The 27,450-nt window shown below is 42.7% G+C and overlaps 1 protein-coding gene and 1 long non-coding RNA gene across 3 annotated transcripts in view; one reads left to right on the forward strand and one right to left on the reverse strand.

Moving 5' to 3' along the window:
- The window catches only part of LOC142151320 (uncharacterized), a 179,915-nt gene that overhangs the window by 41,124 nt on the left and 111,341 nt on the right, over window positions 1-27,450 (forward strand). The window lies entirely within an intron of this gene.
- Window positions 1-27,450, reverse strand: part of LOC142151316 (intercellular adhesion molecule 5-like) — a 51,617-nt gene that overhangs the window by 22,404 nt on the left and 1,763 nt on the right. Inside the window, exon 2 of one of the 2 annotated variants that reach the window (XM_075206840.1) lies at window positions 23,827-24,059. In XM_075206840.1, coding sequence (XP_075062941.1) covers window positions 23,827-23,890 — 64 coding nt within the window. In that variant the 5' untranslated portion in view covers window positions 23,891-24,059. Of the gene's footprint in view, window positions 1-23,826; window positions 24,082-27,450 lie in introns of both variants that reach the window. The other variant, XM_075206841.1, reaches the window with a different exon arrangement.

A 27,450-nucleotide genomic window follows, 5' to 3' on the forward strand; every position in this document is an offset into this window, starting at 1 on the left:
ATACTTGTGGAATGTAGGTAGCCGGATGGTCGTAATCTGCGACCCTGTGTCAAGCATAGCCAGGGTCTCCACCCCATTAATTGTAATGGGTAACGTGGGACATTGTCCGATGAACTGGGGCCTCCAGTTTTCTGGATCCGGATCTATTCCCGGGGCTCGCCCCGAGATTCGGCCCTCGAATCTCGGGGTGTCGGAGTTTAAATGTTCGTCTTGGTCGCAGTTTCGTTCTATGTGTCCTACCTCATGGCACCGGCAGCATATCGGGCGCCCCTGACCATCGAATTGATTGGGCGATCGCCGTACATACTCGCGAGGTGGTTCCCACCTGCCTCGGACTGGTCTTTGTCGTTCAGGCCACCACTCTGGTTCCCCGTAGGTGGGTGCCGGTGGCTTCGCCATTTGGCGCATCTCTCGCTGGATTTCTACCATTCCGACGGCTAGCTCCTCCATTTGCTTTTTGAGCATTTGTATTGGGTCTTCAGTGGGATACTGACCGCTCTGTATTATCGATTCTTGGGCCCGTGTTGATTTTTCTGTGCTGCTTGCCATGGCTCCCCTCGAGCTTGCGCTTTCTCTGAAGCCCACCAATTCTGGGTATTCTTCCTCCCTTCCCCGTTGGTTACGACAATGGCGATGGTGGTCTCTTTAAACTCTTGGAAGGTTTTGCCTGGCAACTGTGCCTTCATCAGTCGTAGCTGAATCTTAATGCTTTCTTGGGCGACTCCTTCTACGAACTGTACGGTCAGGGCTTCATCCGCATTTCGTACTTCCTCTTTGTCCACTGCCTGAATGGCTCTTAGCATCTCTTATAGGCTCAGGGCATAGTCCAGCAGTGTCTCGTTCGGTTGTTGCTTGCGAGCATATAGTTTAATCTTCAGCTCCGGAAGAGTTCTTGTCTCAAACGTTGTGGATTTTTTTTTTAAAACTTGTGCCGCTTCTTTCTTGTTGTCCCTCGGCCATAAGATTACTTCTCTGAGCGCCGACCCTGTGAGTTGCCCTATTAAGATCTCCACTTTCTGCTGTTCATTCAACGGGTATAGCCGGAACATGGATTCCAGTTTGTTCTTGAATTCTGTGAATGAAGTCATCTGTAGCTTGTCGTCGTCTCCGCTGTACTTCGGGAGCCATGGGGCCCCGAAATAGTATGGTAGGGTTATGGGCACATTTGGTGTTGCTGCTGGTTGCGCTGTTCCCCCGCCTTGTTGCTGATCCATTTTTCACTGAAGGTATTACTCTCCTGATGCACTCGGATCCTGTTCGGTTTGACGCCAAAGTTTATGTGGTGGTCGGGTACTGATGGGAATCCTTCCCTTACCTTCTCCTCCAGACACGAGTCAGGTTCTTTTCTCTTTTGGATATCCGGTGGTCAGGAGATAAATACTTCAATGAAAGGGACAAAGATTGGTCAAACAACTTGATTTTATTGAGAATGCGGTAAGGATAGTTTTGGTAAGCCACCGCGCCACTGACCCCTTCAGCTCAATAGTAATGACAAAATAATGCGTCTGATCAGCATAGAGCACAATAGCATTTAACATATAACATACACCTGGTGAGTATAAGGCAGAATAACGATAACATCTTCAATACACATTGTCTAATAAGGCACACTGGTAATCACAGTTACTACTTTCACGTTAACAATATCTGACTGGTGATGATCACCATCAATAATAACCCATCAAGACTCTTACGGTCACTACCGCGCCCACTAGATGGCTACTTCTTATTCAGGTGTTTGGGGTACCGTGCTATTCTCTATGGTTCAGGCACCCCACTTTTAGCATCTACTGCTGAGTTAACTTGAATTGCAGCGGTACCACTAACACTGAATGTCAGACCTTCAATATTAATAAATCAATTCTTAGGTAAATCACATAACATTAACATCATCTAAAACATTTGGTGCACCAATATTATCCCCGGTAACGTTACCATATTTTCCACTCAGTCCTGGGCTGACCTGTGCACAGTAATTTGGGTAGTGTTCCAATGTCCTGCAGAGGTTTCCATCAAGGGTTAAGTATTATAGTAGAAAGCAGAGCTGTTGCTCATTTCAGCCACAAGATGGTGCTGTTCTCTCAACAGTCAATGAATCTCTATCAGCACATGTACTCTGCAGCAGGGTATAATGTCCAGATATCAGCACACACACACACACACACACACACACACACACACACACAGGATATAGCTGAAACGACCGTCTTAATTGTTCCCTGCAGCCTGTGTATAGGTATGATCTGGGGGAAAAGCTCTCACAATCCTTCCTTGTACAAGAATGCAATGTCAGTTTTGGATAGATTCTCTCATCACTCTTCCCTCTGACACTGGGGTGTGTGCAGTACACTACAGGCTAGGTTTTACCTTGAAAAGAGTTCTGTAGTTAGTGAATACTGTCTTTGGTGCCCCACTGCGTGTCCCCAGCTGTTCTCCGTCCGCTTTGCTGGAAATATCACAGTTTTGACAGCAGCTTATCTTCTCTCTGCTCGGCTGCACATCCTCCCCCGTGTTCCTTCTACCATGCTGCTCTCTCTCCTGCTTCCTGCACAACCTCTTCCTGTTACTCCCCCAGCCAATCAGGGCCTTCATCCTCCTCCTGTCAATCACTCCTGGGCACAAGTTTACAGGAGCACAATTAACCCCTTGTAGCCCTGCATTTTAAAAGCGTTTATGCACTCCTCTGTGCTGTTCAACAGGGCTTTGGGGTACCACAAATACGTGATGAGTACTAATGTTCCCGCGTACATTAATCTCCAGGCTTTCATTGTACGAGAAAGGCAGAGGGATCCAGGGCAGGAGTTGGGCATTTCCTGGTGTATGAGAGGGCTGGGGATTGGGAGATGTTTGAATGGGGTGCTGAGTGTATATACCTAGTTCGATTGTTTTTAGTTATTTTTTTAAAATATATTTTCAATATTTATAGTACAGAAGATTGGAGCCTTGTAACCTTGTCTTTTTAAAAATGTTTATGATCCAGTCACACAGCAATGTTTGCCAGTGCAATGTTGTCTTATGTGAATTGTGTAACGGGTGGTAATCTTGTGCGGTTAAGAAGGTGGTTGAGGAATATTATAAGCTTGTCTGAAGAGGTGGATTTTCGGAGAATGCTTGAAGATTTGTAGACCAGAGGAAAGTGTTATTGTGCAAGGGAGTGAATTCCATAGTGGGTGCAGCTCGAAAGAAGGCCTGTAAATGGGAACAGAAGGATGTGATGAGAGTGGAAGAGAGGCAAATGTTGTGCAGAACGGAGTTGTTGAGTTGGGAGATATTTTGAGACAAGTGAGGAGATGTATGTTGGTGCAGTTTTGTTGATGACCTTGTAGGTTAGTAAAAGTATTTTATATTGGATTCGGTAAAAAATAGGGAACCAGTGTAGAGACAGACAGATTGATTTAGCAGAGGAATAACGATTTGCAAGGAAAATCAATCTGTCCACTTTGTGCAAAAATAAAAAGGGTAGGATGGCTTTAGATTTTGGGGGCCCTAAATAAAGCATATTGTGGGGGCCCCTAACACCATCACTTATGGAACCAAGGGCTTTTACTGTACATTTAACAAACTAAAGATCACGATGTACAGTATATATGAATATATTTCTTTAATAAAATACAGTGATGTAATATATCATTTAAATAAAGCATATACATTGTACTAAAACAGATGGATAACTGAACCTACTACTGATTATCAGAATAATATTTAATACAGAGTTTGCATTTTGGTGCTGTGTTTAAGGTATTGTTACAGCTCCCTCGAATCCTGTATAAGCTTTTAGAACAGTTACTGTTGTAGAGGTCTTCACCTATAGCAGCTGCCTTTTTCGTAGAGATGGATATTCTCACAGGTACTTGGATGCCCCCAGGATTTACACTCAGTGTAGTAAAAGCTTATATCGAGGAACAGGTAGCAAGTAGTAGGAGGCTTGAGTACTACTCAGGGGTTTAGTGCGAGAATCAACCAGATCCAATTCAGAGGTTAAAAGTCCATAGCAGACACAGAGAGTCTTACTAAGGGCCGGAGGGTTATGGGCTAACAGAAAACAAGGGTAATCCAGGTAACAGAGCCAAAGGGTCAAAGGCAGCCAGCAAATAAGAATGGTGCAGATAACAAGCCAAAAAGTCAGGTAACAGGTGATCAAACAGCAGAATACAGATCCAGAGAAGGCACAGCAATTGCAAGGCAAAGAACACTATAATCGTCAGGAAGGCTAAACCCACCCTGCCTTTTGAACATTGAAGGGCCAATCATAAGGAGCACGCCCCCTTAAAGACATAGGAGATTGCAGTCTAAATCGCGCTCTCCACCTGCCTAACAAACAACCGGGGGAAGGGGGAGAGTAGTTGGAGTGTCCCGGTTGCCTAGGCAACAGACTGGGCATGAAGGGGATGAAGTAGTGTCCCGGCTGCCTAGGCAACGAGTAGTGTAGAGTAGCAACTCGTGACAGTACATACCTTGAGGAGGGGTTAAGGAAGCCCCATATCTTAATTTGTTCGGGAATTGCTTGAAGAACTCTTTATTCAGTCTGTCAGCATGTAAATGTTTCTCTGGAATCCAGGCTCTTTCTTCCAGACCACATCCCCTCCAGTGGATTAAGAAGTGCACCCAACCTTGCACCGATACCCGGCGGGATTTCCTAAGTCCGGCCATCGCTGACATAGTCCGTCAATCCTTTTGCAACTGGTGTGTTTGTGGAGATAAAGAAGTCAATATTTTTGCTTGAAATACTTGCCAAATAACTGTTAAACTTTTGCCTTGTCACATTTACAAGAATTTTTTCCACTATAAATTCCTAGTGTCCATCAATCTTGATCAGAGAGGGTCTACCAGATCAATGAGATCTGATCTTATTGGAAGGGAAAAATTTTTTTAGAAGAGAACAGTGGAAGGTATTGGATATCCTCAGAGATCTAGGAAGTCTCAACCTGAAGGCAACAGGGTTCACTAGAGTAATAATTACAAAAGGCCCGATGAACCTTAACCCCAATCTCCTACAAGGCTGTCGAAGCTTGATGTTCCGAGTAAATAACCAACCTTTATCACCCACTTTGAAGGCACAGCCCCTGTGGTGTTGGTCAGCAAAATACTTAGAAAAGAGTGGGACATAAAACAAGGCAGAGTGGACCCTTCTCCAGATACTTTTGAGGCATGAAGCGGTGTGACACAGCTCAGGGAGATTGTTGGTTGTGAGGGCAGATAAAGAGTTACCCCTGGATGATATCCAAAGCTACAGAGGGACAGAGATATATTCATAGAAGCGTTACGGGCAATGTTATATGGCAAATTTCACCCATGGTAGTAGGGCTGCTCAGTTGTTATAGAATTTGGAAAGATAACATCGGAGAAACTGTTCACGATTGACTCTCTCAGTATGTCTTTTAGACTGGGGTGATATGCAGAGGATAGGCTGATTTTAATACCAAATAGGGCACAAAAAGATCTCCAGAATTATGTGACAAACTGGTATCCTCTATCAGAGACAATGTCAACAGGCAAGCCATGGAGTGAGAAAATATGCTGGACAAACAAGGAGATCAATGCTTTGGCACGAGGTAACTGAGTAAGAGGGATGAAGTAGACCATCTTGCTAAAGCAATCTGCCACTACTCAAATGGTACTGTGACCAGTGCCCATGGTAATTCCACAATGAAGTCCATCGAGATATGAGTCCAAGTTGTGTTTGGAGTAGATAGAGGCATCAGCTGAGCAGGATGGATACTCCTGTAAGACTTATTCTTAACACATATTTCGCAAGAGAGAACAAATTCTTTTATGTCAGAAGCCATAGTTGGCCATTAAACCGAACGGGACAGGATCGCCAGGGTTTTGGAAATACCGGGGTGCCCTGATGCATTACAAGCATGGAGTTCAGACAAGACTGCCTTTCTGAGTTGATCCAGGGCAAACAGCCAATTGGCTGGAGTTTCAAGAGGAGCTAGGTTCTGTTGCTGCCAGAGTTGAGAACCACGATTTTGAGCCAGACCAGTAAAAATGGATGATGGAGAGATGATGGGTAACAACACGGAAGCTGAATGATGTTGAGGAACAAAGCTGTGAGATAGGACGTCAGCTTTGGTATTCCTAGACCCAGCTGTATTTCTCTTGTGGATTCTGACCTTGACTTGTTTCCTAACACTTCTTTTAGACTATGATTTAGTACTGCCCCTGTCCGCCTGTCTCTGATCCGGATTGCCTGACCCCTCTTTTTCTGCTTTGCTGGCAGCTGTACTGGAGAACAACGACCTGCGCGTCCCTAGCAGTCAAATCTATACCTTCTTCTGGGAGTCCTTGGTGAAGACCAGGGGCACGTTAGACTCCGTGCCTCCAATTTTAGCAGTGCAAATACCATCAGACAGCACCTCACTTGGGTGTGACAGCAGTCTTGCATTCGTCACCTTCTTTTATGCGAACAAGATTATATGCCCTATGGAGATCACTCTTGGAAAAAATGGTAGCTTCTTCCAGTTGGTTGATGAGGAGAGAAATAAGAGGCAGTGGGGAATTGTTCTTAATGGTGACTTTATTCTGCCCTCTGAAATCAATGCATGATCGCAAGCCCCCATCATTTTTGGAAACAAAGCAGAAGCCGACCCCAAACAGCATTTGGAGGGCCTAATAAAGCTCTTCTTAAGATTCTCCTGTATGTTCTCCTCCGTGGCATTATTCTCTGGTGTGGACAATGCATACAGTCAGCCTTTGAGCAACCTGGACCCTGGGATCAGGTCAATGGCACAGTCATAATTGCGATTTTGGAAAAAAACACATCTGCAGCCTTTTTAGAGAATACATCCAAGAAATCATGATAGGGTTGGGGGAGTTTCTCAGGAATAGGTTGCAGGACCCGAAAGGGTATGGACAAATAAGTAATGGAGCAAAAGGACCCCCAGCGAATAATCTCGCCCTCACTCCAATTGATGAGAGGGTTATTTTTATGAAGCCAGAGGTGGCCAAGAATTAGCAGAACCATGGGAAAGCTAATCAAGAAGAAGGATGGATTCTCCAAATGAAGTGTTCCAACCGTCAGATGTATCAGCAGTGTTTTATTTCAGATCCTACCAGCTGGAGTGGAAGTAGCAGGAGAGTCCCGGTTGCTTAAGCAACAGCGGGGATGTGAATGGTAGGAAGTAGCATCCAGGCTGCCTAGGCAACAGCGGGGACCGAATTGAGGTGGCCTCAGGTAGAACACGAGCTGTTGCAGCTAGCTTGGCATCTCGTAACAGGTATATACCTTTATATATGTAGAGTAGAAGAATAACATACTCAATGGAAAGAGTGTAGATCTTGCATTACAATGTGGATCACTGTTAGGGTGACTAATAGATTTACACCAGTGACACCTCGTCATTAACAGACATCCAACGGCCAGCTTCCGAGCTGTGCACTCCAGGCAATGCTATATGTTTGCAGTCTCCTGCTGGGAAGAGGTAAATGGAAGGGTAGGGGACATGCTGGAGAATTGAATGTGCCAGGGCAGTTTACTTTCAAACTAGTTCCCAAAGCGAAGCTTAAAAATGCCCATGCCCCCTTCCCAAAATACAGTGTTCAATGCAAAACCTATGTTACTGACATAGAGAGCATTCTATTGACTTCTAGATCAAGGTCTATCAAATGTCTTGGTAACATGTTATATAGTGGTATGTGATCCAAGTATCCCTTATGTGTGTCACTTTATCCCTTAAAGTATATGACTTTAAAGAATCCCATAATGTATATAAATGCATCCCAGAAATCCCATATATTTCCATGCATTAACAAATTAATTTTGTAAAAGTTTTTTTCTTTTACTGTATAAAACTGTTATTTTGAGTATATAGCAGTTAGAAATTCTTATTCCATTCTTAATATAGAATATACAGATCACACACTGTCAATTTCTGCAGATCTCTAATCTCTGATGACTATACAATGCAGACCTCTAATATCTAATGGCTATACAATGCAGAACTCTAATCTCTGATGTCTATACAATGCAAACCTCTAATCTCTGATTACTATACAATGTAGACCTCTAATCTCTGATGTCTATACAATGTAGACCTCTAATCTCTGATGTCTATACAATGCAGACCTCTAATCTCTGATGTCTATACAATGCAGACCTCTAATCTCTGATGTCTATACAATGCAGTGCTTTAATCTCTGATGCCTACACAATGCAGACCTCTAATCTCTGATGCCTGTACAATGCAGAACTCTAATCTCTGACCTCTAATCACTGATGTCTATACAATGCAGACCTCTAATCTCTAATGGCTATACAATGCAGAACTCTAATCTCTGATGTCTATACAATGCAGACCTCTAATCTCTGATGTCTATACAATGCAGACCTCTAATCTCTGATGTCTATACAATGCAGACTTCTAATCTCTGATTACTATACAATGCAGACTTCTAATCTCTGATGTCTATACAATGCAGATCTCTAATCTCTGATGCCTGTATAATGCAGACCTCTAATCTCTGATTACTATACAATGCAGTGCTCTAATCTCTGGTGGCTATACAATGCAGACCTCTAATCTCTGATGCCTGTACAATGCAGAACTCTAATCTCTGACCTCTGACCTCTAATCACTGATGTCTATACAATGCAGACCTCTAATGGCTATACAATGCAGAACTCTAATCTCTGACTTCTGACCTCTAATCTCTGATGTCTATACAATGCAGACCTCTAATCTCTTATTACTATACAATGCAGTGCTCTAATCTCTGGTGGCTATACAATGCAGTGCTTTAATCTCTAATGGCTATACAATGCAGTGCTTTAATCTCTGATGCCTATACAATGCAGTGCTTTAATCTCTGATGCCTATACAATGCAGACCTCTAATCTCTGATGCCTGTACAATGCAGAACTCTAATCTCTGACCTCTGACCTCTAATCACTGATGTCTATACAATGCAGACCTCTAATCTCTAATGGCTATACAATGCAGAACTCTAATCTCTGATGTCTATACAATGCAGAACTCTAATCTCTGACCTCTGACCGCTAATCACTGATGTCTATACAATGCAGACCTCTAATCTCTGATGTCTATACAATGCAGACCTCTAATGGCTATACAATGCAGAACTCTAATCTCTGACTTCTGACCGCTAATCACTGATGTCTATACAATGCAGACCTCTAATCTCTAATGGCTATACAATGCAGAACTCTAATCTCTGATGTCTATACAATGCAGAACTCTAATCTCTGACCTCTGACCGCTAATCACTGATGTCTATACAATGCAGACCTCTAATCTCTGATGTCTATACAATGCAGACCTCTAATGGCTATACAATGCAGAACTCTAATCTCTGACTTCTGACCGCTAATCACTGATGTCTATACAATGCAGACCTCTAATCTCTGATGTCTATACAATGCAGACCTCTAATCTCTGATGTCTATACAATGCAGACCTCTAATCTCTGATGTCTATACAATGCAGACCTCTAATCTCTGATGTCTATACAATGCAGACCTCTAATCTCTGATGTCTATACAATGCAGAACTCTAATCTCTGACTTCTGACCGCTAATCACTGATGTCTATACAATGCAGACCTCTAATCACTGATGTCTATACAATGCAGACCTCTAATCTCTGATTACTATACAATGCAGACCTCTAATCTCTGATTACTATACAATGCAGACCTCTAATCTCTGATGTCTATACAATGCAGACCTCTAATCTCTGATGTCTATATAATGCAGACCTCTAATTTTTGATGATTGCAAAAAATGGATCTGTCTGCGCTGACTAGTATTTTAGCTGCCTCTGTCTGCTAACATACAACCTATCTACGTATGTACAAATGAACTAAACCTACAAATATATGCAAACAAATCTGGCGCTTATACTCTATAAAATCTCAAAAAGAACACAAAAAAGGTAGTCCAAAATATATACGTATTTTAAGAGTCCCAAGAACAATGTCCTCAATGTTCATATGGTTCCAACAAGATTTGATCCCAAAAGGAGGGTATTGTGTATCCAGATATAGTTTTCCACCAATGTTCATACATATAAATAAGCAGAAAAAGATTGTGTTATTCTGTATTCACTTATATTCTACTACGATCAAAAAAACCTTATAATGCCCGTGTAGTATAAAAGGTATTTTAATTATCACCATGTGTGACCAGAAGTTCTCCACTGAAACAAATATGCACTTACACAGGAGGATATCTGTGATTCCAAAGATGGTAGTGGATTACACTTGTAGATCTTCAATTAAGTCCACATAATTCTTTGAGTATAAGCTCAAAAGAAAAATAAAAGTGCTCCAAATGGTGCATTACCATAATAAAAATAAATTTATTCTAAGCACAATATAAAAACAAGTAAAGAGGTATAATCTGAGTGAAATCGCTGCTGAACCTGATAAGGTTGGACTCTTACCCCATGTGGGATGATCTTGCGCATGTAGGGAAACCTTTTTATCCCTCTCCAGAGGTCGGGTTCCCGGCTGGTTACCGCTGCATACTTCCCAACACTTGGGTTTGAAGTCCTCTCCTCTCAGGAAATCAGCGTGTTCTCTCTCAGTCCTCCTCGTCACCGCCTCTGCCAGGCGGTGACGAGGAGGTTAACTTCCCTTTACAATGCAGCGCCGCTTGAAATTTAATCGTGGAAGAGGCTGAACACGCGGGTGTTGAAGAACCCGCAGATTGATACATTTACCCCCTGATGTCTATACAATGCAGACCTCTAATCTCTGATGCCTGTACAATGCAGACCTCTAATCTCTGATTACTATACAATGCAGTGCTCTAATCTCTGGTGGCTATACAATGCAGACCTCTAATCTCTGATGGCTATACAATGCAGTGCTTTAATCTCTGATGCCTATACAATGCAGACCTATAATCTCTGATGCCTGTACAATGCAGAACTCTAATCTCTGACCTCTAATCACTGATGTCTATACAATGCAGACCTCTAATCTCTAATGGCTATACAATGCAGAACTCTGATGTCTATACAATGCAGACCTCTAATCTCTAATGGCTATACAATGCAGACCTCTAATCTCTGATGTCTATACAATGCAGAACTCTAATCTCTAATGGCTATACAATGCAGAACTCTAATCTCTAATGGCTATACAATGCAGAACTCTAATCTCTGATGTCTATACAATGCAGAACTCTAATCTCTGACCTCTGACCTCTAATCACTGATGTCTATACAATGCAGAACTCTAATCTCTGATGTCTATACAATGCAGAACTCTAATCTCTGACCTCTGACCTCTAATCACTGATGTCTATACAATGCAGACCTCTAATCTCTGATGTCTATACAATCAGGTGCTCCTATCTCTAATGGCTATGCAATTCAGACCTCTAATCTGTGATGTCTATACAATGCAGACTTCTAATCTCTGATGCCTATACAATGCAGACCTCTAATCTCTGATTACTATACAATGCAGTGCTCTAATCTCTGGTGGCTATACAATGCAGACCTCTAATCTCTGATATTTTTACAATGCAGACCTCTAATCTCTGATGTCTATACAATCAGGTGCTCCTATCTCTAATGGCTATGCAATTCAGACCTCTAATCTCTGATGGCTATACAATCAGGTGCTCCTATCTCTAATGGCTATACAATGCAGACCTCTAATCTTTGATGCCTATACAATGCAGACCTCTAATCTCTGATGTTTAGACAATGCAGACCTGTAATCTCTGATGTCTATACAATGCAGACCTCTAATCTCTGATGTATATACAATGCAGACCTCTAATTTTTACTGGCTATAAAATGAAGACCTCAAATCTTTATTTTCTGAAAAAAAGTGAATTATAAGTAAATTATTTAGAAAAATTCTGTAACAACTTTTTTTCAAGGTTTGGAACCAAGAAGCTGCCTTCATCTGTGGAGCTTTATTGTGATTTGTGACTGGGAGGTATATGCAGCATTAATACTAGTTGATATAGTAATTTATTAATTATTTTTATATAGCTTGTATTTATATAGAGCCACCATACTCTGCAGCTCTTTACAATTGGGGACATAAACTGCAAGAAAACAAGACCTAAGTATTAACAAACAAACAAATAAACAAAGAAGTAAAAGGAACCTGATTGCAAGCTTACAAAAGGTAGACGTGGAGGTGAAAATTTGGCTACTGGAATACCAGTGGTGGAAGTGGGGGTGTACACAGTGGTATGCCATACCGCCTCTTCTGCCTGCAGCCTTCATTGTAAAACTGTAAAATTCCATTCACTTACATTCTCATTACATTTTTCATACCGCCACTTCTAAATTTTCACTTGACCACTGGGAATACTAATAAAAAGAGAATTGCAATAGTCAATGTGGGATGGATTGTTTAGTATGTAACAGGATCAGAGACAGATTGGATGTGGGGAACAAAGTACAGTTCTGAGTCGAGGATGAAACTTAGGCAGCGAGCACGTGGGGTAGGGTTTATTGTCAGGAAAGTAATTTCTATTGGTTGGTGTAAATATTAATAGCTGCGTTGAGGTGCTAACAGGGCTGCATCCAGGGTTAAACGTCAGAAAAACATTCAGTAATATGAGCCAACACAGATGGCGAAAGATCTGGAGAGTTTAGATAAATTTGAGTGTCATTTGCATCTTGGTTGTACTGAAACCCAAAGTAGTTGATTAGTTTTCAACAGATGTGATCTATAGGTAAAGAAGAGTTCCATAGGATGGAGTCTTGCGGTGCTCCAAATGAGAGAGGAAGTGGATCCATGATAGGACAATGTCCTGAAGACATAGGGAATGCAGCTGTAAGAGAAATGAGTGGTTGATGGTGTCAAATGAGAGATAAAAAAGGATTAGAAGTGAAAAGTGGCCTTTAGATTTAACAATGATAAAATAATTTCTCACTTTAGTCAGTGCAGTCTCTGTGGAATGTCAGATGTTCATATTAGAAATTAATTGTTCACTATATAGTTGTAGAGTTTGAAATATTGCTGGTGAGTGACTTAGAAGAGGTCGTATTTCGGTCAGGAAAGCACGCTGTTAGACAGAGTAACAAAGAGGAATGAGCAACAGAAATGAGGTTAGAAGAAGGGTGTCATGCTTCAAAGTAAATCACAGCTATGGAGTCTGGATGTGATGAAGCATAAGGTGTTTATTGCTTAGAAAATACTAATAAATAGTACGTAGCAATATAGTTGAAACTGCACAGGGATTTCTGATAAGGCTGAATGCTGGTTGCACAGAATACCACAGACACAGGTAGCAAGGTAAGTGGAGATAAGCAGCAAAATGTGAGGATTCGAGGGTACAGGAGCAGCAGGAGAACAAACCATAGGAAGGGCAACAAAACAACAATGACCGGAACAGGAGAGGGAGAGAGGCAGGTATAAGTAGAGAGCACCCAGGTGCAGGAGATAATTAGTCCAACAGGTTAACCCCTAGTAGTGAGAAGGATAAAGCAGAATAGCAACACCTCTGGTGAGTTAGAATTACTGCCATAATATGTACAATGAACACATATAAAGTCCAATAGTTCTGGAGGCAGGAGCTGCAGGCAGATTGTGACAGTACCCCCTCCCTTAAGGGACGCCCTTATCACCAAAAATTGTTAAAAAGTCTGAATCATAGTCGAGAGTCGCGGTCCTGGTAGAGAAGGGCGGAAAGGAGATGGAAATCATACCAAAGGGGCGTTTAGGCATCTCAGACCCTCCTGTCTTCTTTCGCCCTTTTTGCTAGACTTCCTCGGAATGTGAACCACTTGGGTAGAGCACAGAGGTAATTCTTGGACTGAGGTGATAGGAGATATTGCCGAATGTACTGCTGACCCACAAGTTTCCACTGCGAGGGATTGCGCAAACTTCCCGATCACTGCTTCAGTAAAGAGTTGTAAATCAGACAGGATGGGAAGCTTAGTCTCAATAAAGTGGTTTGCCCATTCCAAGGCTTCTCCTTTAACATTTGATAACAGGAACAGTACCTGCTTTTTTGGGTTGTTGACAAGGCTAGGTACGGAGGGAAAATATGAGGCACAAAAGCTCGGAAGGGCGCTAACTTGAGAAAGATTCCCATCCAAAGTAGGTGACAGCTGAGACTGGAGACCCACAGCAAGAGGCAGCTTGGACTGGAGACCCTCGACAAGAGACAGCCCGGACTGGGCACACATGGAGGACGGCCCGAACTGGGCACACTTGGATCAGACAGCACTGGGAGAAGCCTCGGACTGAACAGCACTGGAAGAAACCTCGGACCGGACAGCACTGGGAGAAGCCTCGAACCGGACAGCACCAAGTAATAAAATTTGGGATAGTCCCCAGGCGCCTATACAGAGACAATGAAGTCAAATGGGCGAAATAGGTGTTTATTTGAATGAATCCATAATAATAAACGTTGGTATATAAAAAATGATTCCAAAAAGATAGAGAAAATCATCTGCAAACATTGGAACATTCTTTTGGGTGATGAAAGATTGAGGGAAGTTTTACCTTGTAAACCAAGGTTTATCTACAAAAAGGCGGATAATCTCAAAAATGCCCTTGTAACAAGCAGCATTCCCATTACCAGACAGACACCTTCCAGTACATGGTTGGGAGAGGATAAAAAAGGCTTCTTTTACTGCACAAGATGCCAAGCATGCAGGACGAGCCGTATGAGGGGCACTAAACCTATCTGTACGTTTACTGCAACTGCTACTGGAGCCACTTACAAGATAAAAGACAAAATCACCTGTGACACCAAGGGGGTGATTTACATGCTTGAGTGTCCCTGTGGAAGACAGTATGTAGGTAGGACAGCAAGAGATCTACATACCCGGATTAGCGAACATCAAAGGAACATAACTAAGGGGTTTGAGGCCCATAGTGTCTCCAGTCATTTTGCACTCCTTCACAATAAAGATGCTTCATTGCTTAAATTTCAGGGCATCTGTATAGTAAAGAGATCATGGAGAGGAGGAGATTTTATCCGGTCCATGTCTTGTGAGGAGAGTAAATGGATCTACAAACTTAAAACTCTCGTTCCAAGAGGTCTTAATATTGACTTTGAACTTAACAGTTTTCTTTAATCATTCTTTTTAGATTGGAACAATCCTGGTCTCTTAACGGATTTGCTAAGAGACTAGATTTTTGCATCAAATCTAGTTCTTTTTGTCACTTGAAATATTGAAAGGAACCTGCTGTTATATTTGAACCTATTCATTGTGAAGCTTCAATATCTGCATTTGGTCCAACAAGACTTTTCATTGGACAATCCATTTTTAATAACTATAAAAGGAGGCCAAGTGACCTCTGCTAAACAACCCTGATGAAGCCCTGTACTGGGTGAAACGCGTAGGTTATTCATCCAAACCGGATTTACCGACATCTAACAGCATTCAACCTTTTCACTGACAAGCCGGCCGTAAGCTTACACAGACTGGATAGCAACTACCGCATGCGCATGCGCGATCTTTCAACTCTCACTCGGCAACTGGATTCTCTTCAGCACAGACGGAGATTTATATAACAGCTCCCCTGGACGGATGTTTGGGAGATAAACTCTGCAGAGCGGGGTGAGTCTGTTTTTTTATGATTCTTTGCCCCTATGTGGTAAATTGGAGCCGCTGTGGGATCACTCCACTCATACTTATTCTACCTTGATACACAAAGACTGCTCTGCTTTGTAAAGAACTACAACACCCATTGTTGTTTGGGCCTATACACATGGCTATTGCACCATCTTTGCAACTTTGCAATTATTTACTCTGGACTCTATCATCCATTTGTGCATAACAGCTCACTATCTTGTGAAGTTTGTTTACCAGCAAAACTGCTGAAAATTTTTGCTGTGTTTTTTATGTATATGTTTTTATATCGCAGTCAAAGAGAAAAATATATATATTTTTTATTTTTTATTTTTTATATACCAACGTTTATTATTATGGATTCATTCAAATAAACACCTATTTCGCCCATTTGACTTCATTGTCTCTGTATAGGCGCCTGGGGACTATCCCAAATTTTATTTGTGGTTGTTTACAAGGTACTTGGGGGGGAGGGGTCTCCCCCCCCTTTCACTGTCTCCATTCTTTGGCAGCCATTATCTACCTACACTGGGTATTTGCGCAGATATAATACCCTCTCTATTGAGCACCAAGTAATAACTTGGGCTCAACTGTGTCAAGTGGCGGGCTGCACTGCCTTGAATGACAACTGGGGCTGTACTGCCTTAAAAGGGCGACTCAGGCTGTACTGCCCAAAATGGCAACTTGAGCTGTACCGTATTGACTGGCAACTCGGGCTGTACCGTATTGACTGGCAACTCAGCCTGTACCGTATTGACTGACAACTCGGTCTGAACCGTATTGACTGGCAACTTGGGCTGGACCGTAACAAGTGGCAATGTCTCTGGAGCGGACTGGAGCGACAGGGCCTTCTCTGAAGCGGACTGGAAGGGCAACGCCCCCTCGGAAGCAGGCTGTAGGGGCAGCACCTTTTCTAAAGCAGGCTTTAGGGGCAGCACCCTCCTAAAAGCAGGATGTAGCTCAGGAACTGTAGACCGAGGCTGGCGACTCGGGAGCAAAGGCAGAGGCTGGAGGCTTAATACCGGAGACAGTGGCTAGAAGCTTTGAACTGGAGACAATGGCAGGAGACTCAGGACTGGAAACAATGGCAGGAGATTCAGAAATAGAGAAAATAGCGGGAGATTCAGGACTAGAGACAATGGCAGGAGACTCAGGACTGGAGGCAAAGGCTGCCACATTGGAACTGGAGGCATAGGATGGCATCTCAGAACTAAAGGCAGAGGATGGCAACTCGGATTTGGAGGCAGAGGATAGCACCTTGAAGCTGGAGGCAGAGGAGGGCAACTCGGAGCTGGAGGCAGAGGATGGCACCTCAGGATAGGGGACAGGAGCTGGCACCTCAAGACAGATGACAGGAGCTGGCACCTCAGGACAGGCGACAGGAGCTGGCACCTCAGGACAGGCGGCCGGAACTGGCGCCTCAGGACAGGAGGCCAGAACTGGCGCCTCAGGACAAGCGGATGGAACTGTTGCCTCAGGAAAGGCGGTTGGAGTGGGCGCCTTAGGACAGGCGGCTGGAACGGGCGCCTCAGGACAGTCGTTTGGAATGGGCGCCTGAGGACAGACGGTTGAAACTGGTGGACTAGGCCTCATCTAAGGGTGTAGAACAGGCTGTAATTTGGGAACGAGAAGTGAAGCACAAACAAATCCAGAATGAGAAGGGTAATAAAATAAAGACGGTGTTGTAGGCTGTCGCGGTGTGAGGGGATGACTGTCTTGTAAAAAGTGTATATTACTGGCACAATAGAGACATAATTTATTAGCTCTTCTGCGCCACCGCTCCTCTTCAGTCAGATGGGGGCATGGACCACCTGTGAACCTGGAGATTGTTACACCATTGTTCTTGGTAAAAAGTAAGCTTGTAGTAGCACTATTAAAATCTGACAGTCTCCGGAGTGGGTCCTTAAGTAAGGCAGAAAATTGAGCCAACTGAGAGCGTAGTAAAATAATGTCTGCTTGTAGAATCTGTAGCGTAGGTAGTTCAGTAATGTGGGAGGCAGACATGTTGCTAGAGGAAACAAATGAAAAACAATTGCAGAAAGAGTCTCAGGGGAAAATTTGAAGCAGGATCTTTCACGCGGCTCGAAAGCTGTCTTTTTGGCTGGTCATACTGTCACTCTTCAAATTAAATCACAGCTATAGAGTCTGGGATGTGATGAAGCATAAGGTGTTTATTGCTACAAAATAGAAATAAATAGTATGAACCAATATAGTTAAAACTGCACAGGGATTCATGATAAGGCTGAATTCTGGTTAAATGGAATATCGCAGACACAGGTAGCAAAATGTGAGGATCCGAGGGTACAGAAGCAGCAGGAGAACAAACCATAGGAAGGGCAACAAAGCAACAATGACCAGAACAGGAGAGGGAGAGAATCAGGTATAAGTAGGGAACACCCAGGTGCAGGAGATAATTAGGCCAACAGGTTAACCCCTAGTAGTGAGAAGAATAAAGCACAATTGCAGCACCTCTGGTGAGTTAGAATTACTGCCATAATATATACAATAATCACAAATATAAAGTCTAATAGTTCTGGAGGCAGGAGCTGCCAATATAATGCAGCAAGCTGCAGGCAGATCGTGACAAAGGGAAACGAGTAGGGAGAGCTATCAGAGACACCAATAACAGCAGCCACCAGACAGGGACTTTGCCTACTGTTGATCCAACAGGAACATAAATTGCTGATCTGTCACTTTTCAAATACCAGCCCACCTGGACAAGAAAAACGGAGACCACCCTAAACTTTCCACTATTTAAGAACCCAACCAAAGCAGATAAGTGGTATCACTTAAAGCCCAACGCGGTATATCTAGAAAAAAATATATATAAAAGTAACATCTAAGTCCTGGCCAGATAAATCTCCTTTATAAACAGTAGCCACACAATACACCAAATAGAAGAGGACTGAGAAAGACTTTAAGAAACATAGGTCCCTATTTATGAATGAACGCAGAAATTGCCCCTTAACTATCATCTATTATGGTCGCTTTTGGCAGTGATAAGAGATGAATTATGGGGTCAATTTCCTCATGCTGTGACATCAACTCTGATAAGTGTTTGTTTCATCAAAGACTGTTTTGCATTGAGATGTCTTTCGCCCCTTGTTTGAATACAACGGCGAACGACTTAACTTCCAGGTTCTCTCCCTGGCTATGTTTACTGCACATGCATGGTGATGTACACTCTCCCGAGGGCAATAATAGAATGGTTAGAGTGGCTTACACCATCCTCTGATGATGTTGACATGCTTTGATATGTAAAGCTTTTCAAAGCTTGATAAATTGGCATATTTTACTGGGGCCATAGAGAACTATGGGGACGTCCGTATTGAACGAAACTTTAGTCAATGCCGGAGATATCTGTGATATATCCAGCGTCAGAGTGTTGAAGAATAGCCACGATCCTTAAAATTTTCATAATCAGGCATAAGGCATAGACAGTTTTATAAATAGGCCACTTAGTTACAGATTAGACTGAAACTTAATAGTTAGGGAGCTATAGAGGTTTATTAGAGTAATACAACTTTAAGAATTACAGAACATTTTTGGCCTGTGATCCTTAATTGAAAACAGTGGGCCTAATTCATTAAGGAAAGGGAGGCAAAAAATGAGTAAGTTTTCTCCTGGACAAAAACCATTTTACAATGCAAGGGGTGCAAATTAGTTTATTATTTTGCACATAAGTTAAATAGTGGCTGTTCTTTCATATAGCACACAAATACTTGATAGCTTTATTTTTACACTGAAATTTAAAGTTAATCTAGGTGTGACAGGATGGACCGCCTATGCCACCCTGTCTGTTGTTGCTGGAAACTGGCTGGGCTTACTTTGCCACCGTTCCCTTTCGTTATCCAAAAAGCGCCCTCTTGCCGCAGTAGGAGGGGCTTAAGCTGCTGCCACCACTGGGCTCCTATACAGGCACCCAGAACGGGGTTTCTTCTGCGTAACTGATGCTGCTAGCGTGTCTCCTTGCTGGTGTACCTGGGCTGGTCCTCCTGACCTCTTACTATGGATCAGGGATGCTGTGAATGGATCCCCCCTGGCCTATCACATGGACCAGGGCTGCTGGGTAGCAGGCAGGCGGTGGTACTGGAAACGCTTGGGTCCAAACCGCAGAGACAGCCGGAGAACGGATTCGATTTTTGGGTCTAATCTGTAGATCACACATACAGCAATATTGAAGATGATTCCAAGCAGGTCTTTGAAGCAAGATGGTTTATTTGCTCACACACACTGGTGGAAGGTTCCAGTGTGATCAGGTCAGATGACAATTCAGAAGAACGATACATTTCAGTGTACAAGTCAGAGCATTTATACCTTTCAGACACATGCTATTTTTAGCATCAGGATATACTCTATTTACACAAACATAAATTTACATACATTGCAAAGCTACTAATATTTATACTTAGTTTTGAAATTCTTAAAAACCTTGCTGTGATATCCTGCATCTTTGAGATGCAGGAAATGTTGCAGCACATTTTAAATTAAACCTTCCTGTCTCCAAGTTAAACCTCACACATCAAAAGATTTAATTAACACGTGGCCTTTCATCAGACCGTTCGGAATTCATATTCACACAGAACAACAAAAGGTCCCACAACAAGCCAGTTTCCCAAACCACAATACACCAAAGGCTTAGTAAACACAGGCTCATTGTAACAGATATATGCATCAGAAATAGGCATATCCTATAGCAAGCTTAGACAAGAGACAAATTTCTTCCCTGCTCACAGAAATAACGACTTCCTATCTTACACTAAACAAGAATAAGTGCAAATGCAATCACATAAATAAGTGCCCTGCGCTATTCGCTTAAAATAAACTTTTACCAAAAGTTATTTAATAGTGATCCAGTCACACTAGGACATGCCCTACCCCAACTATAAATCTGTTCTCACATTTTAAAAACAGCACCCCCTCAAATGCAACATGGTTTTGTCAAGGTTGAAAGCTACTCATTTTTTTTGCTTTGCTTTCCTTAATGAATCAGGCCCAGTGTGTTTTGTTTGACGGGTAAAATCGGAGGACCCCACACTTTTTATCTCGCCAATTTTGCTAGTACCACCCTAGGCTGGCAGCAATAGAATTGAATAAGCTGTTTGGGGTGGAATGGGCACAAAATTTTTTACCTTCGTGTATTGAATTTTTAAATCTAATGATTTATGTTGACATTTTGACTGTCGACTTTACAACCGTGTACACATTTTACATGTCTACCTTATAAACATATAGACATTATGACTGTTGACTGTTGACATTTTGGTGTAGACATTTCATACCCAACCCGATTTTCTATGTCTGTCCCTACATCCAATTCCTTCCCCAATAAAAGCCTTTCCTTGTCTAGTGGTACGTCTCCTTCTTCGGGGTCTCCACCCAGCTGGGTCCTCATCTCTCTCTGCCTCTGAGTTGGTGATGTTGTCCTTGGAGACAATGCCAGCGCCCCTCAGACCCACCACCTCGTTCCACCACAGGTTTTATAGATAATTTTGGTCAAGATATTTTTTTTAACAGAATAGCAGTAATTAATGCATGCTTTAATAATGATGGCAATATACCAGAGGACACGGAGTGATTACAGATGTTAGGCTGGGATGTGTACAGGACACAGCAAAAAACTAATTTGGAAATGGGTTAGAGTTGAACGGGCAGATACTAGTGTGGGAAAAGAAGAAAAGGGCAGAGTCTTCATCTTTATTTATAATAGCAAATGAAGAGAAGTTACAGGAAAAATGTGTTGCTTGGGGAAGAGGAAATCTACTCATATCAGATCTTGTCATTCTTGAAAAGTGAAGTAAGAGGACTGAAAAGAGACTTGGAAGTATTAAAAATGCATTTGGGGTTAAAATACTGAACAATACAGAGATGAAAGGTTAGATGTTTGTTTCTTTGTCAATGTCTAGAGCATTTTGGAAAGACTGGTAACAGTTGTAAACTTCCGAGGACTTTTATCAATGACATTCTACTTTGTAGGAGAGTTTTTGAAGGTAGTGCTTCCTTTGTGTGTCACAGCTGAGTTTATGGTCATTGTTGTGAAGGAACGAAACTGGAGCTATTTGATATGGGGCTGTTGCTAGAGTATGATGAAGATCATCATCATCATCACCATTTATTTATATAGCGCCACTAATTCCGCAGAGCTGTACAGAGAACTCACTAACTTGAGTCCCTGCCCCATTGGAGCTTACAGTCTAAACTCCCTAACATACACACACACACACACACACACACACACACACACACACAGACAGACAGACCGAGAGAGATAGACTAGGGTCAATTTTGATAGCAGCCAATTAACTTACTAGTATGTTTTTGGAGTGTGGGAGGAAACCGTGAAGATGTGGGACTTCCAGATCAAGACAGCAGGATTTAGAAACTGAATAGAGAAGTTGGTGCAGAGAGGTGGAAGGTTGTTGAAAAATAATATAACTGAGATCTCTGCTGGTATGGGGAGGTTTGGTTGAGTGTAAAGAGTTTAAGATGGTAAAGGAGATATTGAAGGTGATCAGCTGATGGTTGAAATAAGAAAAGGAGTGTTAAAGAAGTCATAAACTGAATGAAGTTTTTAGAACGAATGATTGGGAGTATCGTTCCACTGGGACAGGCCAGTGATCAATATAACTGCAACAAAGGAGTCTGTGCCAGGCAAAATTAATAGAGATTAAGCCAGTCCTGGAGGCCCTCACTTCAGGAAGTATACATTGTACTTCAATGTCAATGTGCAATGTGTTTTATGTATGTGCTAAGCTTATGTGTAAAAGCATTTTCCTACAAAAGCCACAATCAGCCCAGTGTGCTTTCCCCTCAACACCCATCGTATACCTATTTGCACTGTCCCTAAAGAAACCTGATCACTTTTCTATCCTTGGAAGGGCAGCCAAGCCTAGCAGGACTGCCCATGCTGGAAGCCACAGACACTCTCTGAGTTCATCCCCAGGTTTTTACACTAAATGGTTATCCTGGGGAGGGATCCAAACCCTCCCCACTGTAAGATAATGTTGTTCCTTGAGTGTTTTTCACTGTAGTCCAGACCCCTTACTACCTTGCCACCTGACCTATTGGAGCCCATCACAGCAGGTGACTCATAGGGTGCAAATAAATCTGGTATTGCATCTGTGTGGAGTTGTACCAGGTAATTACCAAGGGCAATCTCCGTCGGCAGGCATGGGGTAAAGTAACCAGGGGCAAGTGACAATAACAAAACCTGCAACTGCACTCAGGGCAGTTTTTACAAACACAGGATAAATCATGGTCACATTTTATTTTGACCACAGCTCATGATAAAACACCACAAGAACATGCATCCTTCTGTTGGCTGCTGAACCTTTATCGACCACCTGCTTAGCGGTGAATTAAGAAAATCACTGGCTCTGTGCCATAAAAAAAGCCTTGGGCTCTCAATGTGCATACTGTATCTTTCTCACTGCACATAATTATTCAATGCAAAAAAATGAGTAACTTGGCAAAACCATGTTGCATTGAAGGGGAGGTAAATTTAAAATGTTTGGACAGATTTATAGTTGGCGTAGGGCATGTCCTAGATCAACTTTTAATTTCAGTGTAAAAATAAAGCTCTCAGATATTTCTGTGCTACATGAAAAAGTAGCCAGTGTTTCCCTTGCATGCAAAATAATAAACTATAATACACCCCTTGCATTGTAAAATGGTTTGTACTGAAGCATACTTATTCCTTTTTTTTTTGCTTTATATTCCTTAAAGACTTGGGCCCAATGAGTTTATTTTTTCGTTAGAACATAAAACCAGCCACCTTGCTCTTATCATAATAAAAACACAGCAATCATCATACAACCCCTATTTTACAAAAAACAGCAGCAACATGTTCTAAAATAAAATAAAATCTACCACAAGTCCTTCACCCAAACCTCACTTCATTTGTTAGAGTCACAATTGTGCCACTTACTTAAAATGGGAGATTTCTGTCCCCCCAAATCCCCCCTTCCCTTTTAGTTTCTGGCCTTGGGCTACTGACCCAAATTATTACTCATTGCACCCAGTAGTAGCAATAACAAAGAGAGAACAAGTTTTGAGCATAACACTGCACATATCTGTGCAGGAATAGAACCATTACCAATGGACAGTACACACTGCACTGTGTATTGCTGGAAATAAGTCTTAATAAAGTTTATGTTATACAAGTGTTTAAATGCCTTTTTAACAAGTTAATCTGTCACATATAACTGTCCAGTCTCCTTATGGCTGCATTGAATGGATAATGATTATTCCCTTTCAGATCATACTTGAATCTAGTAAAAAGCTATTGTAATAAAATTAAACTTACCGTATACTTTAAAAGTGCCAAAGACAAATATGCTGATGAAAGTCCAGAGTAAGGAGGACTCCATTGGGGAGCGGTGTATATATCTCAGTGCAGTAAGACGAGTGGTTTTTAAAGAGTTTATGAAGCTCTCTCACTTATTGCAAACGTTGTCAAAACAATAGAGGGAAGGAAGTTGCCTGGTAAAGATGCACAGCACTTTTTTTTTTCCCAGAGAATTTTCAGATTCTTTCACGCTGGATGGGATGGAAGAAAGACCTAGTAAAGATGTGCAAAGCTACTTAATGCGATATATGTCACGTGCTGAATCAGTGGGGATTATAAGTGCGACACTTGTCATTGAAGAAGGAAGTGGCTGGAGATCTTAAAATATATCAAGCGTTGATAGAAATATTTTTTTTTTTTTTTTTTTTTAAATCTCTTTTTTATTGAAAATTTAAACAGCTTTTACAAATATCTCTGTCTTGCATTAAGCAATAAGTTGAAGGTATTACAGAGAAACAAAAAGAAATAGTGGGACAATAGTCCAGCATATAAAATACTATTTAGTATTCGGTAGCAAAACATGTAGAGATGGGGGAAAGTTAAAGAGGAGTAAAGAGTGGGGAGGAAAGGCAAAGCTGAGAACGGGGGGGGGGGGGGGGGGGTAGGGGGGTTTCACTTATTCCACTGAGAATATAATGCTTGAATTAAAGACACTCAAACCATATATAGTAGTATTCCCTATATTTATCCCTTGATGAATAAGGTATATCGTCCATTATCCTGTAGGATTCTAATCGGGCAAACTATTCTTTTATGGTAAGGATATTTGGGAATCTCCAATGAACCGGGATCACGGCCTTTGCCGCGTTGCTAAGATTTTTTTACTGTTGATTTTTTATATTGGGAGATGGTCATTTTATTGTCGTTTAGTAGCCAGTATTTGGGGCAATTGGGTAGCTCGACACCCATTATTTCTTTAGCAACTAGAAGGACTGCATCTCAAAAAGTTCTAAGTGCTATGCACTCCCACCATGTATGTAATGGAGTACCTGGTGCAGTCAAACATCTCCAGCACATGTTTGACACCCCGGGGACCATCTTAGCCAACAGGCTGGGACATCGATACCACCTAGTCATCACCTTGTACTGTGTCTCAACTACCCGTATACTGACCGAACTAGACTGAGTGCGTAAGAAGATGTCATTCCAATCTTGATCGTTTATTGAGCAGTCCAATTCCCTCTCCCAGTCCCGTATGAAGGTGGGTTGTTTACTAAAAGCATGTTCAATGAGGACACTGATAGAAATATTTTTGACATTTCTGAACAGTTATAAGTAGCGTTTATATAGTGGTACGTGTCACAGAAAGACATCTTTGAATCTCATCCGATATTTTAATGGGACCCATTTTCTGCCTCCATGTTGCACTTTAGCATTTCCAGTCGCACTTCAAGTAATGTAACAAAACGTTCACACACACAATTGCCATGTTATAAAAGCAGTCCTTATTACCAGAGTCTAAACCGATAGTAGGTGAAGAGGATTTAGGAGGCTGGACTTAATGTGGCCCATAGTGCGCCTCTGTAGATCTTTACGCCTCTCTGCAGACCAAGGCGTCCATCTAGGTTGTGGAGATATCTCTAGATAATGGAGGCAGGGCGGGTACCATGATAAGCATTGATTGGACCATCTAGATGCAATGGGTCAATAAGGCGCGTATACTCCCCAAAACCGTTCTGCACATGCACAGAACCGGCTGATTTTTTGTTAAAAGAAAGGCTTATTACAGCCAACTTTTTAGGGGAGTGAACAGGGTGGGAATGGGCAGATTAACGTAGTCAATGTACAGGAAGGGCGTTCCCGTTCAGGGAACGTCCAAGTCAGTTACAGTGCGCTGATTTCAACCATATCTCTTGCACTAGCAAGGGGTCTAGCAGCGGCGTTACATTCTTTTTTGGACCACAACTCCCTAGGGATATCCAGCCTCGTGATGAAAGCACTAGGGCTCTTCCCACACCCTTGGGCGGTGAGTGTGGGGTAATGAATATTTAATGGTTGGAGGAAAATCTGGAGGACAAACAGCGTGGGGTCCCCCCGATTCTCCTCCAACCAGCACTAGGCTTTGCCAGCCGGGGCTGGTGGCAATATAACAGGTGATCCCACAACAGGGGTTCCCCCTGCCATGATGCCAACCAGCCCCAAGCTGGTCAGCACGGGGCTGAGGTCCCTAGGGAGTTGGGGTCCGAGACATGAAGGGCTGTAATGCCACCTGTCAGCACTTAAACTAGACGCCTTGCTGGTGCAGGAGATACGGCTGAAATCAGCGCACTGAAGATGACTCGGATGTTCCCTGAATGGGAACGCCCTCACTGTACTTTGGCTACAATTTTTCTTTGTGGACTCCCAAATCCCTAGGGAATCCAGCCCCGTGCTGACCAGCATGGGGCTGGTTTGACATTATGGCAGAGAGACCCCATGATGCAGGTTCCCCTTGCCTACTGCCAGGGCTGCCATCAGAAATTGTGGGGCCCAGTACAAATGTAACAGGCAGGGCCCCCTCCTTCCTTCTCTCACCCCACCCTCATTTCAAATTATTCTCTAGCCAACATTTGCCTCCCCCGATTCACTACAGTCACCCCCCCATCCCCAGTTCCACCTAACCCCTGCAGTAGTTTACTTACCTCTCTGCGTCTTCTTGCTGTCTCCTTTCGGCTCCCCTCTATTGACAGCGCTGTGACGTTATTAATTACATGACGTTAGCAATACTGCAGGGAGTCTATCTGCTTTGACACGGCTCTCTGTCTGGGACCGGGCACCTAGGGGGATGGGACTGGAACAAATGGTGGCAGCTGTGGGGCCCTGAAATTTTGGGAGTGGAGGCAGACATGCTGCCTACATGGGAGCCCACTAGCGCATCCTTAATTACGCACGGAGGTCTCTCCCCACATCACCTCTCACATCTCAGGAGAAGCTGTTGCCTAGAAATGGCGCCCGCTACCTCCCTTAATTCACTGTGGATGCCTCCTCCCCAAATAAATTTGTTTGGGCCCTGGGCTGGTGGGGCCCCACTGTGCTGCTGGGCCCGATACTGCAGTACTCCCTGTACCCCCCTGATGGCGGGCCTGCCTACTGCTGGTTATCGTAAAGTGGAGGTAACTCCATGCCCCCCCCTATTTTAAAACACCCAGCTTTAGGCTGGCAGCATAAGGGTTAATATTGTTGGGAGGGGGATCCCTTTAATAAAAAAAAATATTTATTTTTAAACTATTGAGTTGATGGTTCCAATGGCTATAATGCTGCAGGCTGCTGGTGGAGCTGACAGGTACTTATGTATCCTGCAGCATCCTGTGTAGTAGGCCAGAGAGGGAAAAAACACCTGCAGTCAACAAGGAACCTTCCTTGTTGACTACGGGTGTAACCAGAGCCTATTTGCGTGGAGTTTTACTACTCCATGCAGATATGTGCCCTAATGCCCAATGTGGTTTACGTTGCACACTGGGGGGTAAATGTATAAAGCTGAGAGTTTTCAGACGGGTTTGAAAAGTGGAGATGTTTCCTATAGCAACCAATCAGATTCTAGCTGTCATTTTGTAGAATGTACTAAATAAATCATTTCTAGAATCTGATTGGTATTTCAAACCC

Source organism: Mixophyes fleayi, chromosome 4 (genome assembly GCF_038048845.1).
Source record: "Mixophyes fleayi isolate aMixFle1 chromosome 4, aMixFle1.hap1, whole genome shotgun sequence".
NCBI lineage: Eukaryota > Metazoa > Chordata > Amphibia > Anura > Limnodynastidae > Mixophyes > Mixophyes fleayi.